The 18,348-nt window shown below is 38.2% G+C and overlaps 1 protein-coding gene across 1 annotated transcript in view; it reads right to left on the minus strand.

The window, feature by feature from the left end:
• FBXL4 (F-box and leucine rich repeat protein 4) overlaps positions 1-17,909 on the minus strand; it is a 65,569-nt gene extending 47,660 nt beyond the window's left edge. Inside the window, exons 1-4 of the mRNA XM_008637735.2 lie at positions 17,618-17,909; positions 12,242-12,406; positions 11,063-11,652; positions 1,269-1,614 (exon numbers count right to left, since the gene is read on the minus strand). Of these exons, the coding sequence (XP_008635957.1) occupies positions 1,269-1,614; positions 11,063-11,571 (855 nt within the window). The 5' untranslated portion in view covers positions 11,572-11,652; positions 12,242-12,406; positions 17,618-17,909. The remainder of the gene's footprint in view (positions 1-1,268; positions 1,615-11,062; positions 11,653-12,241; positions 12,407-17,617) is intronic.
• Between the last annotated feature and the right edge of the window lie 439 nt (positions 17,910-18,348).

Below are 18,348 nucleotides of genomic sequence, written 5' to 3' on the forward strand. Positions count from 1 at the left end.
AAATGTTACATTCTCTTCCTCACTCTTTTGTCTTTACAAGCACAGCAAATTTCTGCAGGCTACTAGGGTACATGGTCACCCAACCATGGCCTTCATGTGTCAAACTGGGGTACTTAGAGTCAAAAGATGTGGTAAGACCAAAATACTATTTGATTAGATCAGGTATTTCTGCAGGCACCCTTCCATCAGTGGCAGCACCTCACCACACTCCCTTCCCTTTCCAAAGCAAGTCTGGTTAAAGCCACAAGCACTCTGAGCATTTGCTGAGTTACCACAGTAAATGAACACTTGCTGCCTCTGCCAGACTGCAGCACACTGAAGAGCAGGAATAATCTTGTCTCTGACCAAGTCCGAACGTCTGACCAGTAAGTAAAGGCTCCTTTCCACTATGTGCCAGCAGTTTATTTCAGGAGAGGTGAAGGTAATTGTTTTGTCTCTCAATTCTTACTCCAATCAGGGTACCAGCCTCCATAAACAGCTACACCCCACTGAGAATTGCCTGGCTGGCACATGGTATTCAACAATCGTACTCCACAACTTCATTATACTGGAAATTAGAGGAAAGAAAATTCTCATCTACAGACTCTGAGCACACTTGCAACTGTCAGGGGATCTGAAAGGAGTTTATTCACAACTGTTTTCTCTGCTAATGATAGAACAGAAAGTAGCAAGCATAAAAAGAAGACAGTGTGCAGAAGTCCAGCTATACGATACTTTACCTGCACCACAATTCACAACTTAGCTGGATGGAAAAGGCTCATTTAATAATAATATAAAAATATTATGGAACCTTCAAGAACAAAGCTCTGTAAGTTCTGTAAGACAAGGAACAGGAAAACAAACTTTTAGCCTATTACAGACTATTTCCACTTCCAGGTGTCGACTGAATCTTTTCATATATCTTCTGTATATTTTCTTTGTCAAGCATGAGGACTAAAATCCTATCGGGAAACTGCTAAAAGCTTCTAAGTTCAAGAACTAGAAAAACTGGTGTAAAAACTGTGTGAATGCACAGATTCTTGAGAAGAGTGCAATAACTATGCAAATACCTAACATCCACCCACGTAAGCAAACAAACTTGCAGAATTCAGGCATACCTAAACAGTAAATGCAGGAGATTCACAAGGAATGCAAGGAACTGAGAAAAAGCAACTATCCTGACCAAAACCCTGTAAAGCACCTTTGCACCCTTAATGATCAAGACAATTGTGATTACATTTTGTAATTTTGACAGTTACAATTAATGAGCATAAACATGCTTTTCTTACCTCATAAGGCAGTTTATCAAAATATCCATTAGTTGGCCATTCCCTGAGGGTAACAATGCTGAACTGTTTATTAAGGGTGTCCATTCCACAGCCAAACTTTTCTTCATCCTCATCTTCATCTATATCATTCATATCAATCATTGAAGTCTTAAGTGAAAGCACAGGCCTCTCTTTCACACCATGTAGTACTACTGCATCCAATTCAGTGTAATAGTCCAGAAGAGAGCTGTTCACTTCCAGTCGGATTAAGTTTGTGGGAAAGTTTATCTGTTTGATACAAGGTGTGAACTGCCGAGCCTGAGGACCATTCACCTTTGTAGGTGCCTCAGACCAAAGTATTTCCCATCTGTGAAAAAAAAAAAAGGACACACATACAGTACAGGAATTAAAATCAAAGCTACTAAAGCAATTCCTGAGCACAGTAAGACAGCAGCATCTTCTGTCAGAAGTATTTAACAGGCAAGAAACATGGCTGAAAAGATGACTTATGAAATCTATGTTTTCCCTAGATTTGATAAATGGATGAATTTAGGGATGAATTCAACAGGACACACTAATTCATGACCTTAGCATATTTTCTCCGCATTGTTAAATAACAAAACAAGCTGTAGACTCAATCACTTGTGTTAGTGTTATCTGTGCTCAAGCTTTTCTAACATCTCACAGGTAAGGTAATCGAAACAAATGGATTACTGATGTCTTCACAATGTTAGTGTAAGTACACAAGGAACAGTCTTGCCATGTAACCCAAACAGAGTCATCTGACCTCTCATCTCCTACAAAACAAAGAGAAAAACCCCACTGCTCAGACTCTTTAACATCAAGCCTGTCCAAATTACAGTATTACAGGTCACTAAAAAAAAATTAAATTTTACTTTGCTATCTGTCTAGGCAAGCACAAAGTTCCTTTTAGAAGTCATTCACTGACAAATTAGCAAAGGAAGTAGAATCTTCAAGTCATTTTTGAAAGGGTCCTTTGCAAAGGACGTCAGAATTTCCAAACTGCCGAACTGAAAAGCCTTTCTCCTCTTTGGTCCAGCGACAGAAGTCCAGGGCATGCACAGAACTACCATATGTAGTTTCACAGACACACCTCAAATCTCCTCCAGTAAGTGACAGGGAAACTTGCTGCCAACTGAGTAATCTGAACAACCAAATCTTACATTCCTTAGATCTTCAGCACTCCCAAACCTGCCTAAAGGCCTCAAAACAGAAACATGCTGTTTACATCTGCATGGGTCCTCATTCAGTGAATGGAGATCCCTCTGTCACTGATGCCCATATTTTTCCTCCTTCAAGTCCAGTTAATTCTTAAAGAAAGCCTCCAGCAGTTACTACTGCTATTCCCTTTGACAATATGTTTACCTCAATACTAATCCAGACACTTCCACATGTGCTCCATCTCCTTCTGATCACCCTAGTCCCAGCTTCAAGGATTTCTCTCAAGAGTACTTATCCTGTCACATGAATCTCAGAAGCCCTCTATCTGCTCCTCAGTACCTCAGCATCGTGGCTCTCCCTACTAGATACCACTACTTTGAGCTTACAAGTATTGTTCAACACTGGTACCTACTGCAGAACACTTGTGGGGATAAGAGGGGAAATATTAATTAAAAAATAAAATCAATCATGTTTTACTTTCAGAACCAAATGCTTAAACTTTTTCCATCATAACAGAAAGTAAAACAAATGTAGGGATTTTCATTAAAACACTGCACACAGCATAAGTAAGGTTGAGAAGTTTGATATTTGCTAGTAGGAAAATCAAGAAAATTAATCCATATAGGCTGAAACTTCCATTTCACAACAGACATTTTCAGGTATGCACAGATAAATTTTCCTATCCTACATCATGCTGCTCTCCAAGTACCTTATAGTAGAATGGGAGACTTGCAGAACTCTCATGTCCAAAGGAGAAAAAAAAAGAAGTAATGAACTAAAAACAAACATACAAGACTAGTGAGCATATGGCATATCAAAGTACTAACGTAGGAGAGTGGACAGCTCTAGCCTAAAATTAACAGTTTTCATAACAGAGACATAATATTAAGGAAAGATTTCATTAATTTACAAAATGAATGTCAACTCATGGCAAAGTAACAGCTGTAGTCCCACTGTCACACCCTCTCACATAGGTCGATTCTCTAAGCAAATACTTAATGCTGGCAATGCACATGACCTTCCTTGAACACATCCAGATCACCATCTGACATTTTGCTTAGACACTTCCATATACCCGCTCAAGTATCCTTAGGGAACTCAAGGCTATTTTATCATTAATCTAACACATATTGGACCATCAACTTCTAGCAGAATGTGTCTGTTATTGACTTCTCCTTTTGTACCCTGGAGAGAGGATTATCTAGCAGCAGTAGAGCTCTGGAAAAAAAAATAATGCATCTGGAGATCTGGGTTCATCAAATTGCAGTGCAATAACCAACTCCAGCAAGCAGTATCCAGTTTCCAGTCTTTGTAATGAACTAGAGAAACTGGAAGACATGGAGCATGACTTCACAATCTTGTGAAACTCCACATTACATACCAAATGCTGATGAACAACAAAACTGGTGACAATTTTCCACTGTCCCTGTCATACTGTCTACTTTTTATCAACAGCCCACCAAACTAACTTCAAAGGAATTAGCTCTTGGTTTGTCTGGAAAACCTCAAGTCTGCCAGGTTGATTTGATGATGTTCTCTGCTGTGGTGGCACCACACACAAGAACAGACAATAGCAATTGCTCTGTGTCAGGGCTGGTAAATCCTTCCCATGTGTAGGCTTGCTCTTAACCCATAGCTGCAAGTGGAAGTGATCTCCTCCTCTACGATCACCACTGTGATACTTAAATGGGCTGCATGTAATCTGAATGAGAGTGAAGAATTCACAATGGGATCTAAAAAGTCTAAATTTCCAAGAGGCTGCAGCAAGAACTTCATTCTTCTGTTCTGGAACATTCTTTTATTATGGTAATCCATTTAAAAATCCTTCATAAGAAAGGCATTATTGCAGTCAGTCCTGGTTTGGGGATATATATCAAAATCAGTTTCCCTAATAAGGTTGCCTGCCATTTGTTCCAAGCTTACAATGCCCAATAAACTATTTAACCCAAAACAAACAGAAACTGAATCCTAATAAACCTTTAAAGAAGTCAAAGGATTTCTGCCTGCCCCACATCCCAAGTTAATTAGGTAGCTCTCAAAAAATCAAGTAGAACCAAATGAATGCAGGTTGTACATTATTTGTCCTCCAGTCTTGCAGATATACAGTAACAGCTGATCAAAGATGTCACAATGAGAACACTTTGATAAGAAGGTTTCATCAGCAATGTGCTAGAAAGCCTCAGTATTTCCAACAAGGAGTGCCAGGCAAAGCCTGAATAAGAGTCAGCAATATCTGTGTTATTTTCTCTAGTCATTGAAGAAAAAGAGGACATTAAGCGAGTTTCTCCATTCAGCCTTAATAGACTCAGTTTTCCTATTAAATTTCTGTCTCATGAAGACAGACAGAAACTCAGTTTTCTCTGATACTAAACACTCCATACACCTATGTGGTAAAAAAAAAAAAAATCCCATTTCCCTTCCTTCACCATGAAAGAAAATACAGTTTAGTGATTTCTAGGCTGAGAATCGTAAGGTCTATGTCAAACGAGAGCATATATTTAATGCTTGCTTAATTTTTTTTTTTGACCTAATGCTGTTGGAAAGGTTTTTAATGGTTAAGATGATGCCTGAGCAGACCTGGTTACTTCTGAAGAAATATATGTAATAAGAGAGAGTCTTTGGAAAAAGGGCTTCTAGGAAAAGTAATCAGATTTCTCTCCAGCAATACAAGATTAAACTTTGCTTGCAATTGCTGAGGTTTCTTGTATTGTCAAATCAAGATAGGTGTAGAAAGTAAAAAAAAAAACACTACAAGGAATCCAATAAATGCCTTGCCTCAAGACACTAATAGCTGAGTTAAAAGCCAAAAGAAGGGAGAGTTCCAGATAGACGAACAAGGAGAACATAAGGAAACTCAGAGAATATTTGATGGAAATGCACCTTGATGAAAAAGCAACGCCTTTGATGAAAATGCAACTTCTGCAACAATTATTATTATATGCTGCTCTTAGCCAAGCAACTGCACTGCAAAGAGCAAAGATCTGTAGATTACCTACAGGAAAACATCTCCTGCCTGCAAACACATCAGGGATGCTTCAGCACACTAGTTCAACCCAACCTGGAAAGTGTACCACTGACCTCAGCTGTGAGCTCATAAAGGCAGGGAAGACTGGGAAGATCATGAGCATAATTTAAGAATCATTCAGGTTAAGCTGATAAGCAGAGTTCATGGCAGTCTAATTATTATGGGAAAATACACAGCAAATTTTAATTTCTACCAAGAGATCAATTCTGAAATACCAGAGACAGCAGACAGGACTCCAAGAATGCTCAGGACACTTAAAATAGCAGAATGGACTTCAAGTAACTGTTCTGTCTACATGAGCTTTTTAGGCATTTCTCAAAAATGACTGTATTCCATGAATCCAGAATTCATTTTTCTATGACGGACATCAGAACAAGAAAAAGCTGCTTGCCTGAAGATGTCAAAACAAGTTTTAAGTAAGGATGCAAATGTCTAGAACTTGCGTGTTACACATAGGTGAGATACAGGCCTGAAGGTTCCTTATCACACTCTAATGTGTTGATGGTATCAGCAGTGTTTTGGGTGTTTTCATCTGAGATTCACAGGGAATAAAAGGTAAAGTGAAAGAACCATCTGAATGCCACTCTCTACAAGAACTCATGATATTTTACATTCAGCACACTGCCTTTCTGGTTTCACTCCCTTTTTTTAAAAGGGGGGATTTTTTTTTTAATCAACATTTTGATCCCTCCTGGCTGCTTAAATACAATAAACTTCCCATTGGAAGGGGAGGGAGCATTTCATTTTGTCATCTTCATTAGCCTGACCTTCTTGTTTGTAGCAGCTTCTGCCTCTACATGACTTAAGACTTTCAGAAACAGAAAGAAACTTTGTATACAGCAAACACAGCAAAGCTTGGAAACACTGAGCCACGCTTAATTTTCTAGCAAAATTCTAAACGACATGATTCTAAACAAATTAAATAGAAATAACAGGAATATACAAGGCACAATGGAAATGGTCCCAGACAAATGATCATGGTATCTCACCCGTGAGAAAAAACCTAATCAGTGTCACACTTTATCTGTAGAAAACAAGAAAAAATTAATCACAAGAGAATCTCTAATTATTGAAGAAGCAATCATTGCACAGCAGTATGGACATACGCTATGAAATACCACCCCAAGTATAGCCACACATTCCAGACTAGTTAGGAATCTCTGATTTTGAACCTTTGTAAAAGCACATGAACATACAGTGTCACTATGACATATATGACTTAAAAACAACTATCAAATTAAGTCAAAAAAGACCACAACAGGAGAATAGGGACCAATTTTTTCTTTTATATTCCAAACTTAAAAACCAGAGTTATTTTTATAAAAGGAAAAAGTTGAAAAACTTCTGAAAAAAATATTTTTTACTTGGTGACTCCCACTTAAACAAAGACTAACAACAGCTAACTATTAAGAATATCAAAATGTTTTCAAAAGGGCTGACACTGAAGAAGCCATTAGGAATCACCAAGAGTAAGACTTCTGGGTAAAAAAGGGGGAAAAAAAGGAAAGAAAACATTTTTCTCAACACAGAAGCTAGCTGTATCTTACCCATCAATCTAATACACTATGAGAAACAAAGAAAACTCTCTTGGTTGGGTTCAGCTCATGCTGAACTATCAGCTGCATTTGTCCCCACCACATGTGTGTAGAGCTCTGCCTCTACAGTGTCACTATGACATATATGACTTAAAAACAACTATCAAATTAAGTCAAAAAAGACCACAACAGGAGAATAGGGACCAATTTTTTCTTTTATATTCCAAACTTAAAAACCAGAGTTATTTTTATAAAAGGAAAAAGTTGAAAAACTTCTGAAAAAAATATTTTTTACTTGGTGACTCCCACTTAAACAAAGACTAACAACAGCTAACTATTAAGAATATCAAAATGTTTTCAAAAGGGCTGACACTGAAGAAGCCATTAGGGAATCACCAAGAGTAAGACTTCTGGGTAAAAAAGGGGGAAAAAAAGGAAAGAAAACATTTTTCTCAACACAGAAGCTAGCTGTATCTTACCCATCAATCTAATACACTATGAGAAACAAAGAAAACTCTCTTGGTTGGGTTCAGCTCATGCTGAACTATCAGCTGCATTTGTCCCCACCACATGTGTGTAGAGCTCTGCCTCTTCCAGTGGCTGAAGCTTGGTGACAACTCAGCATTGTCACCAAACCCTACAGAGAACGTGCACTACAGTACGAAGTCCCAGGGCCACACTAGTATAATAATCATAACGCAACACAATCAAGAATAGGGATTGATTTCTTCACCATATAAAAACTGAGACTTTATGTTACAATATTTTCTTAACCTCAGACTATTAATTTTTTTCTTGGGTTTTCTGCACTCAGGTAATTCATGCAACAGATCTGTACATGGAATGTTAGTATAGTTTAACGAATTACCAACACTTCTCACCAGCCAAGGTATGACAGGCACAAATGAAAACCACAAAAGATTTCCATGTGCTGTAGAACAGCAGTTTCTCTGATATTTATGATTTTTAAAAATCGTTTAATGTGGAGAAAAGTGATATAATGCCTTCTGTGTTTAAAGCAGCAAAAGGTATGAGGACAGAGAATCCTCCAATTGCTGGATGCCAGTTAAACCATAACGAAAAAAACTTTCAAACTAACTGTTGTGTTCTAAGCATTAGGATTACTTAGAAACAATTACATGCCCTCTGAGAAGTAAATGCTTATTCCCATTCCATGAAGATCTGACCCCACCTCTAAAGACACTCTGAATAAAGCTCACCAGCATCATACAAAGCTGTGACAGCAGTACTCAGTGCACCAGCAACAAAGGAACATGACCAAAGACCATTTTCTGAAAACCTGCATGAGTTGTTCTTTCATGCAACTGAAGCATAAAGTAATATATTGACCAAATATGTGGATGTTAGCCTTTTTTTAACAAGAATACATAAAATTCTCTTGAGCAAGAACTGTGATACATTAGCTCCTTACAGAGACTCTTGTAGCCTAGAAGTTTTTGCACACAGCAAAGTTTTGAATGAGCTGTTCTAAATACTAGCCAAAGAAAAAAAATATTACCTAGTTGGAAGTACATACATAACATAACATAACATTTAAGCAAGTCTGAACAGACTTTTTCCTCTTAACAGTTTTGCCTTCACTGTTAGTTTGGCCTTCTTTGTATATCAAAAGTAAGAACTGGTGAAAAAGAACTTTGCTAACGACCTGCCCGTTCTACACCGGTGTTCAGAAACAGATACAGCTGATAAAGCAGCACTGAAAGGTTTCTTTGGTAATAAGGTGATTTAAAACCAAGTATCAAAATAGTCAGAAGAGGAAAACAAGGTTCTAAGTGCCTTTTGAGTAAGTAGGTCATGGCCTTTTTTAACAGAAGAAAATAGCATGGCAGTGCTTCAAGACCAAAACATCAGTTAAACAAGGAATCACCTGAGATTATAGCAGCATTTCATCTTCAAAAAAAGAATTCTTAGCTGGTATCTCAGAGAATTTTTGCAAGTCAAAACAAGGGACCATGAACAAAAGCAGAAAAGAGACTGCACTCCTGCAACTCTTCCTATTCCCCTCATAAAGGTGAGCAAATGAACAGAGAAAAAATACTGTGTACCTCATGTGGAGAAAGGCTTCCTACATCTTCCCTTCAAGACACCATACATAAGACATTTGCCTCCTTTAGAAGAAAGGAGACAAACCAAATGTGCAGCTCTTAACAGACAAGTCTTGCTGAGGAAAGGTAAGCCAACAGAAAAAAAAAAACAGGTCGCTCTAACACTTCTCTAGCATCAAGACTAAGAAGTACTGAAGAGGCAGCACAGACAACTGTTTCCAAGGATGCCTGAGACAACCTTTTTCTAACCAGAAATGCTGTTAACCTATGTAGGCAGGACAGAAGGGATTCTTGACTACAAATTAAAAAGCCATATCCTACAGAAACTTAATCTTCTATTAAGAAGGGCATCTGAGCTTTCACTCAGACCACACCCCAAGAGAAGTCATAAAGCACATACCCCGAAGTTTTATATTAGTATTTTCACTTCATCTCCTTTTAACTCTCTGAACAACTTTTTTTTGTGCACCTATTTAAATAGGTCCTTCAGTTAACATTTCTTGACCTTTGCTCCATTCTGTGCTCCATCATAAAGAAGTAAAATCTATATCATAAAAAAGAAAAATGGAAGTTCACAGAGTAATTGCCCAAAAGTCAATTCACATTAGGTTTTGAATTTAAAAGTCTTAAAGCTGCCTTCACCACATACCATTCTGTAAATAAGTTCTGTATTACAGTGCCAAATCCTCTCATACTGCTAAAGTTAGGTGGCCTATCATTATTACTTTGACCTATCACTGTTCCTTGAATTTGGATATTTACTTTAGAGCTATACAACATATTCTCATTTGACCTGTAAAACAAGCAACTGCAATGAACCACAGTAGATGACAGAATCATACAAAATATATTAGTCGAGAATTTTGAAAATAAACCATGACACCTGATTTTCCAAGGGTTTTTGAATGAACATCAATGGCCTAGTATTAGGAAGAAAGGGATACTAAGTTAGACTCAAAAATATACTTTTTAGCTGCATCTGTAAAAGGTAAGTCTGGAAAAAAAAATCACCCAACATCCATACTAGCACTGTTTATACCACCAAAGTGTGTATATCATAGCAATATAGTATTTGTTCGCATACTAATTTTTGCAGGATACATTTTGTTAAGTAATTCTTCTATCAGCTCTGCCTTCCTTTATATCTTTGGTATCATTTAATCTCTTTTTGATATGGAATGTTTCAGTTGCATACACTGGCAGTTTTTCCCAGTTTTCCCCACCATGTGCTTTGAGCTGTTCTCTTTCTCCTTCCATTTCTATTTCCCCACCTCCTCACTAAGAGCTTCTTACCTCATACACAGTGTTTTTCTTTACTATCTTACCATTCCCCAGGTTACCACACTCCTGACTCTGCAACTGGAATTTCATCAAGACTTCCTAGTATAAGGAAAACCAAGAGCATCAAATCTGCTTCTTTTAGCTGAAGTGAGTGTAAAAAGAAAGTGCAGCTCACACCCTTTGATCAGACCAAAAATAAAGATCAGACAAATGGCACCTTTTGTCTGAGTGTTCTGTGCCTCTGGTTTCAGCTTCATTTCCATACGAATAGTTACAGTGCCTGATTGTACTATACATGCAACCTAAAGCATGCAGAGAAGAAAGAGTCTATGGCTACTTGAAGCAGGATGATACAGCAACCATAAATCCTCAGCCTCTTTTACACAATTTCCTCTTCGTACTGGAGGAAGAGCTCAGACCTACCATTTCAAAAGTAGTGCTTTATACAGACATAGTAATTACTGCCCATAAAAATTCCAACACCAAAACTATCATTACACAAATTAAATTTGATATTAGGGGATGCATTAATTCCTACAAAACATCCACATCTCTGAAGTTGCTATCAAAACGAGCCACCACAGTTTTAAAAACATGAAAAAATAAAGAAAATTTTAGTGGGCCAGATACAAAACTATGATAAATACTAGGAAGTAAGGTTCACTAAACAGCCCTATTTGTGGCATTTAACATCTTACAGGAAAGCATAAAGGAGAAAAAAATTACCTTACTTCAGCTGGTGGATTTTGTGAGTAGGGATTTGCAGAGCATGCCAAAATCCTGACTACAGCTCCAGGATGATAGGTTTCCAGAATATGCACTGCAGTGGGATAAACTGGTTCTTCAAAAGCAAGTTCCACATAGTCTTGGCTACAGAAGGTGGACGGTGTCCTCTTGAAAGGCAGCCGAGCGCTTGGGCAACGATCCCACCAGGTCCCATAAGTTCGAAAGACAGCAGTCTGGGTGAAGTCACCAGAACTAGGGTACACGTTGGGAATACCTGCTAAATTCCACATGGTATACGACATGCTGTTTTCACTGCCATAGTGAGAGCTGAAATCCAACACTTCTTTGGCATACTGAACTATTTCAACATTGATAGGTAAGGCTCGGGTGTTCGATTCGATAGCCCTCCGACTGTTCATTTCTCCTCTCGTCGCTGTCCTAGCTCGGCGCCGAAGGCACATGTAGTAAAACATGCTCAGAACTGTTAACATGGGAAACACTGGTGACATCTAGATAGGACTTAGGAAGATGTAAAAAGTGAGGAGTCCTTTATAAGGTGCATTAACTGCCTGTGGTGTTTTGAAAAAGAGCTGATAAAACAGAATGAATAAACACAGATGAGCAGATACAGCATTCTTAGAAAGCAAATTGTGCACTTTAAAATATCCTCTTAAACAAAGTACTGCTACTACAATATTAATAAATTATTGTATTTTATTGTAAGACAATTGTTTAGTTGGAAGCTACTAAGCATGGCTTCCCACTTACTTTTTACCTTACTTCCCCTTTATTTTTTGTTTAAAAAAAGAGAAGACTATGAAGAAATATTAGCCAAAACCAGCCCTCAAGCAACAAAAAAACTAATGGTCAAAATAAGCATTATCTTCAGAGATTTATTAAGAGAAAAAAAAATTGCACTGACTCAGGGAAATGAATTCAAGTATGAAATGAAATTTGGCTCTCGCTGTAAACAACTTTGAAAGCATATCTGAAGATACACCTTCCCATTGTGAAGATACAGCTTCTTAAAACCGTTGTAAATGGTTTTACTTTCTTAAAATAACATTGTAAATGGTTTTAAGAGTGAAAAGAATGAGCTTTCGGAGTGTTAATCTAAACCCAGTGGTTCCTCTATGAGAGTGCTAATTTGAAACAGAGTTACAAAAATACCGCCTTTACCTTTTGAAGTTGTCCATGACAGCACACACGCTGACAGAAGGGTCACCAGCCTCCTGAAGGATGCTCCAAATTCACTAACAACATCATCTTCCTTTAAACCATGCAACAAACGAGGTCTTCAAAAGAGTCCTGGCATCAGAAGTCCCCACAGAAAGCATTTTAATTCTGAACAAGAGAAAATATTTTCACTAAAGTAACAAGTCAGTTAAACACAAAATGTACTAGACCTGCATACCTAAAAAACCCAAGACAAAATATACTATTAATTAAGGATATCTTTGTGTTTCACACAGCCTACACCAACACAAGTAAAACAATCAAATAAGCAGGTTTAACACTTAGAAAAAGCTAAATTAAAGCTAAGTTACTTTACTAAAGTTTTCTATTTACAACAGTGAAGAAACATTTATAGCTGAATGTTCTCTACAGGACACAGGAGGGCTGTATCATATTCCCTACTAATAAAGATCCTCTTACATATGCTTGTCCCATATTGAGCAGCTGCTCCATACCTGTGTGATGTAAACTGTGAGTTTTACCAACACACAACAAAATGTGGAGCATATTCTCCAATTTCCGCTGGCACTACAACACATTTGGGCTATGAATTCACATCCTCCAGCACCACAAACTGTTCCTGACAAAGTGGCCTTCTCATTAACTTGTCCATCAGCTTTACTAGGAGAGAATAAGAAGTAATGCCTGTAACCCGTCAGAGACCAAAACAGGGATGACTAAGAATGTCTCAAAATAGAATAAATGTTTCTTCAACCAGCCCGTGCTGGAGTTGCTGCTTAGTTTACCACAGGATACACACTGCGGTAATCTCTGAATCAACAGATGTGACCCTTCTATTGCAGAAGACACCTCAAGTAACAACTAACACAATGTCTCACACTTCTAGGCAGACAAACCACGTATTTAATGTTTGCAGTGGGTACAAGTGAGACCCTATTATAGCATTTTTGGAAGCATAAGCTTAAAGTAGGGTAACTAATTAAACAAATTTAAACTTTTTAAAGTCTCTACACAAATCCACAGTGTATGATTTTTGGGTCAGCCACTTGCTCCCATATTCACAAACACACATATGTACAAACAGCTCTCTTTCACCTCAACGTTTTCAGCAAGAAGGCACTTGTGGTAACAGATAAGGACAGGCTGCACTATTTGCCCCTCTTATCATGACAGAAAGAAAGTTTACTAATGAGGTACTCAATTCTCACTTTCTTGCCTCTTCTATTATTGGCTTTTTGTTTAGTTTCACGTGTTGATGCAGCTGTCAACAACGTGAATTACTCCTGATACTCAGTGCAGAAGGGAATGCATAAGACAATATGCTGGATTTACTACCAGATCCCCTAGAATGCCAACAACCAGTAATGTCACATTTCCCCCAAACAACCTGAGCCACCTTTTAGAAAAGACACTGGTAAAAAACATAGCACAACCCTGAACCTCTCCTGAAAATAAAAAAAATTAAAAAATAAAAAGAAACAACTCCAGTCTGAAAATCGTTATTTTATTTTTTCAAAGCAGAGATGCTACAAGATGTAAGTAAAGATTACAAATACATTCTCCTTCTGGATTTTTCCCCTCTTAGAAAGAAGGATCTATTTAAAGAATATGCCAACAGACATTAAACTTCAACAAATGTACTGCTATCAAGCCCTGGAATCATGGGTAGATCAGCATATACACCACCTTCAAACTCAAAATTTTACTGATTAACATGATTTGAAGCCTGCTCCATGGAAATTATGGCTTTACAGATCTCAATTTTAAGAATCATTCAGCTGTGGTACTTCAAGATGAGGTGGGAATCACTTATCTCACATATACAACCTACACAACTTCACATCTGCACTGCAAACTCCAAGTTTCCTCTGGCCACTGCAGCTCTTGTGGTGCTGCTGTAAAACCCAGCAGTGCTCCTTATCTAAGCTTGTCCAAGACCAGCAAAACCATCCAGTGGTTCAGAGCTGTACATCAGGTAGCTGGCCAGTTTAAGCCAGGTCTAACAGAGGAAATAACCTGAAATCATGCTGAAGATTTTCCATTAGCAGTAATGTTAATTTGGGTCATTCCCCCTCTAGCAACTTGATGATTTCACAAAACCTGTAAAAATTTCAAATCCTTTACACTGACACGATTTTGTCAATTTTGGCTGGCATTGGTCAACAGGGTCAAAAGTAAGTAAGCAGGCACAGAAAGCTTTCATGAAAACATATTAGTCTAAACAATACAAGTGGAGGCAAATTAGTTTTAAAGGGTTCAGAACAATATCGGATTTAGTAGTTTATTACAAGTAAGACAAAACAGAAAACTATTATAAAAGAAGGATTAAATAAGCGTTAGGACTACAATACAAATAGGAATTCTTCTTCTGGCATTTAAAAAGAATTGTGTGGAGTTAAAAGACGAATGAAAAATTGCTCCAGAGGTTAAAGGATAATAAGCTAGTGCAAGAATTACATTAAATACAGATCAGTAGGGCCAGATGATACAAAGAGATTTTTTCAGGAACTACCAGAAGTCAAGCTGATTTCTAATTAAGAGGATTTAACTTTGCAAAAAAAATTAAAACTGCAGACTCAGGTCTATGCAAAGCATCGAGATAAACAGGTCTGGAGTTCATGTACATAAGTTTATGTCAAAAAGTCCCCCCTCCCTCAAACTGCTTGATTATTTTTAAAAGATCCACTTAGGCTGGTGCAACTATGCCTTTCAATCTCTGGCTGTGTCTTTGGCCTGTTGTATATTACTAAATTTTTTTTGTACAGGCATAATTATGCCAAAATAAGGTCTAATAAAGGTTTCTTATAAGTGTGTCTTTTTATCCTCCTCCCAAGCAGCAGCCTTCTACATCTTTTCTTTCTTTCATATCATGATTTTTTCTGTCTATTCCATTAAATGGACTGAAATTGTGCTATTAAATACCAGAACCTTCAGCAGCTGCCAGAGACTAGCACAGAAGGTACCAACAATTCGGTTAGAAACAAAAAACAATATGCTATGAACACACAGTGACATTGTGAGCTATTATCCTGTGCCTACGTGTCCATCTTGCATTTGAGGCTGGATCCAATTCCCAGCCTCTCTCTGGGGCTGCATGAGCCCTGTCCTCCCATCCCGTGCACCACGCAGCCCATCCCTCTCTGCTTCACAGCCACCTTTCCAGCCGGCACTGCTGGAGGGCCAGACAGATGAGCCCTGGGGCTTGCCCAGCCAGACATGAAACACTCCTGCAAGCAAGTGTAGTTTTCAGTCTGTTCTTCTCCCCAAACCAACACATGAAGTCAGTGCTGGCTTGAGGGGGGAGAAAGAGTGCACAGGCCCCAAGTCAGACCGGCTCAGAGAGCTACCAAAATGCTATCTCTACTTTTACAAGTTAGACAAAACTCCAGGAAACCACCTGGGACTAGACCTGGAATAAAATTTTTTTAAGAGATATTTTCTTTCAAAATACATTAGAGTCCATCATATTATTTACAGTATCTCCTACCCAGACTATTATTTAATTGACTATTTCAATTATATGGGCAAACTCCCTTTCTCTATTCCAAATAACCCTTCTTCTCTTTGTGCTATACGTACAGAAAGGCTTCTAAGACTGAAATTCACTAGTTCCTTCTTCCAAGCACAGGAAACCTTGATAAAGTAAAATGTCTTACAGTTTCTGTAGTGATTTCAAGGGAAAACACACTAATTAAGTTAAAGCATTCAAAAGCACTAGATCTCTTCAGTCTATTTTGCCTCTTTTTACAAGGAGTTTTTGTATACAAATCTATTTTCCAGCTTTGAAGCAACCCATCCAATTAATGATTATTGTACTTGAAAAAACAGCATGAAGCTGAGTCAGGGCAGGTTTAAGCTGGATATGAGGAAAATGTTTTTCACCCAGAGGGTGGCTGGGCACTGGAACAGGCTCCCCAGAGAAGTGGTGACAGCACCAATCCTGTCTGAGTTCAAGAAGCATTTGCACAATGCTCTCAGGCACATGGTGTGATTGTTGAAGTGTCCTGTGCAGGGCCAGGAGTTGGATCATATGATCCCGAAGGGTCCCTTCCAACTCAGGATATTCTATGATTCTATTTATTCATTTTGGTTGTTTTGGCAAATGCAACTCCTCAATAATCACAATTTTATCCCATACAAGCAGAAACAGGACAGAGTTATTCACCAACCAGACTGCTGAGAAAAGGTGGGAAATACACAGAAAAATACTTGAGATTTCAAGGGGCTGTGAAATGAAGGATGTGTGTGAAAACATAACAAGTAACAGATACTAGATTTAGAAGAAAAAAAAAAAGAAATATGGCACATTTCATCCTTGAGCCATCCCTGGAAAAGCACATGATAGGCAAGAGTTTGTACTATTTCAAGAGAAGCAAATGTTGTACATGCAAGTCATGCATTCACCAGGTTTGATTTTTAAAGCCAGTGAAGTAATAATTCCTGTTTACACCAGTTTGGCTAATCTCACATTTGGGAGCACTGAGCAGGGTTTTCTTTCATTTGACTATAAAAGAAACAGAAACATTGACAAATTACAAAGAACGTATAAATGACAAAAACAATGGATTGTCCTATCTCTCAAGAAAGATTAATGCAATTTAATATGTGTGTCTTAGATAAAAGATGGTAAATGGGAAACCTCTTAATTATCTTTGTACATGAATGCACAGAGGGAATACTGGATCCTTACATTACAGTCTAAAACAGAGTACTTCTACCACAGGTTAGCAACTCTTGCTGTTAATTACCTAGATTATACCAACATCTACACTCAACTTGTTGAAACTAGAAACTATTATTAATTAGAAATTAATAAGATCTTACAGTATACTTTAAACTCAGACCTCATTTGCTGTCTTTCTTCCCATAATATATTCTGGCACTAAAATGAGTCATTTTATACATTTCTAACTTATAATTTTACTGTTTGAAAAAAAATTGGCATATATGGCAATTTTATCTATCTAAAATCTTGTGTTGCCTTCATGAGCACCAAAACATGCAAAATCCAAGAATTTCAGACTACTTCACTGACAGCCTTCCTGCCAGGACCAGACTCATCATGTGGTTTACCATTGAGATATAATGGAGACAAAAGTTACTTTGGCATCTATTACACATTCCAAGTGGCCACCCTGTCTTATGGAGGCAGCTTTCCCAGACAAAAGAAATTGTTTCTCAACATGGGTAAATCATCAGGTAGCCCATTCTATTCAAAGTCTGGAGTTACCAGCACTAAACCACTTCATTCTGACCAACTACTCTTCCAGCTGTGGTGAAACTCTCCTCTTCATGTCAAAAATAAATTTTAATTCACCATACTACTTTTAAAAAGGAATTTGCATGCATTTGTCTTACTTGTCTTTTCACTTTTCTCTTGAGATATCATACTGCCTCTCCATGTAGGCATACTCTGTATAGCATTTACTTGCTGGTCAGCTGCTTCCTCACTGCACTGATTGCAGCTACTAGGCCATGTAGTTGTTACTGTCCACTGTCACAGAATCACTGAATCAACTGGGTTGGAAAAGGCCTCTGAGATAATCAAGTCCAACCTAGGACCTAAAACCACCATGTCATCTAGACCATGGCACTAAGTGCCATGTTTCCTTAAACACCTCCAAGGACAGTGACTCCATCACCTCCCTGGGCAGCCCATTCCAATATCTAATCACCTCTTCTGTGAAGAAGTTCTTCCTCATGGCCAACCTAAATATTCCCTGGCACAACTTAGGACTGTGTTCTCTCGTCCTAATCATGCCCATTCACATCCAACTGATGTCCATTTGTCGGACTACACTGGTAGCAAATAACAATCCACAAGAAGTGAAGCACCCCAAAGTACACACCCAAAAAACAAAAATAAAATAAAATAAAATAAAATAAAATAAAATAAAATAAAATAAAATAAAATCGCTAGTTCAACTCCTATCCTGCTTTCTGTTGTGTTGTGATCGGGCAACTGGGTGAAGCCGTGTAAATGTGTAACACCGCAGGGACCGAGCAGCGGCGGAGGACCCGCAGGAGAGAGGAGCACAACCCGTGCCCAGCCGGGCCCGCTTTGTCTGGTCCCAGCACTGTTTCCCCTC

This window comes from Corvus brachyrhynchos, unplaced genomic scaffold, assembly GCF_000691975.1.
Source record: "Corvus brachyrhynchos isolate BGI_N302 unplaced genomic scaffold, ASM69197v1 scaffold14, whole genome shotgun sequence".
NCBI classification, from domain to species: Eukaryota; Metazoa; Chordata; class Aves; order Passeriformes; family Corvidae; genus Corvus; species Corvus brachyrhynchos.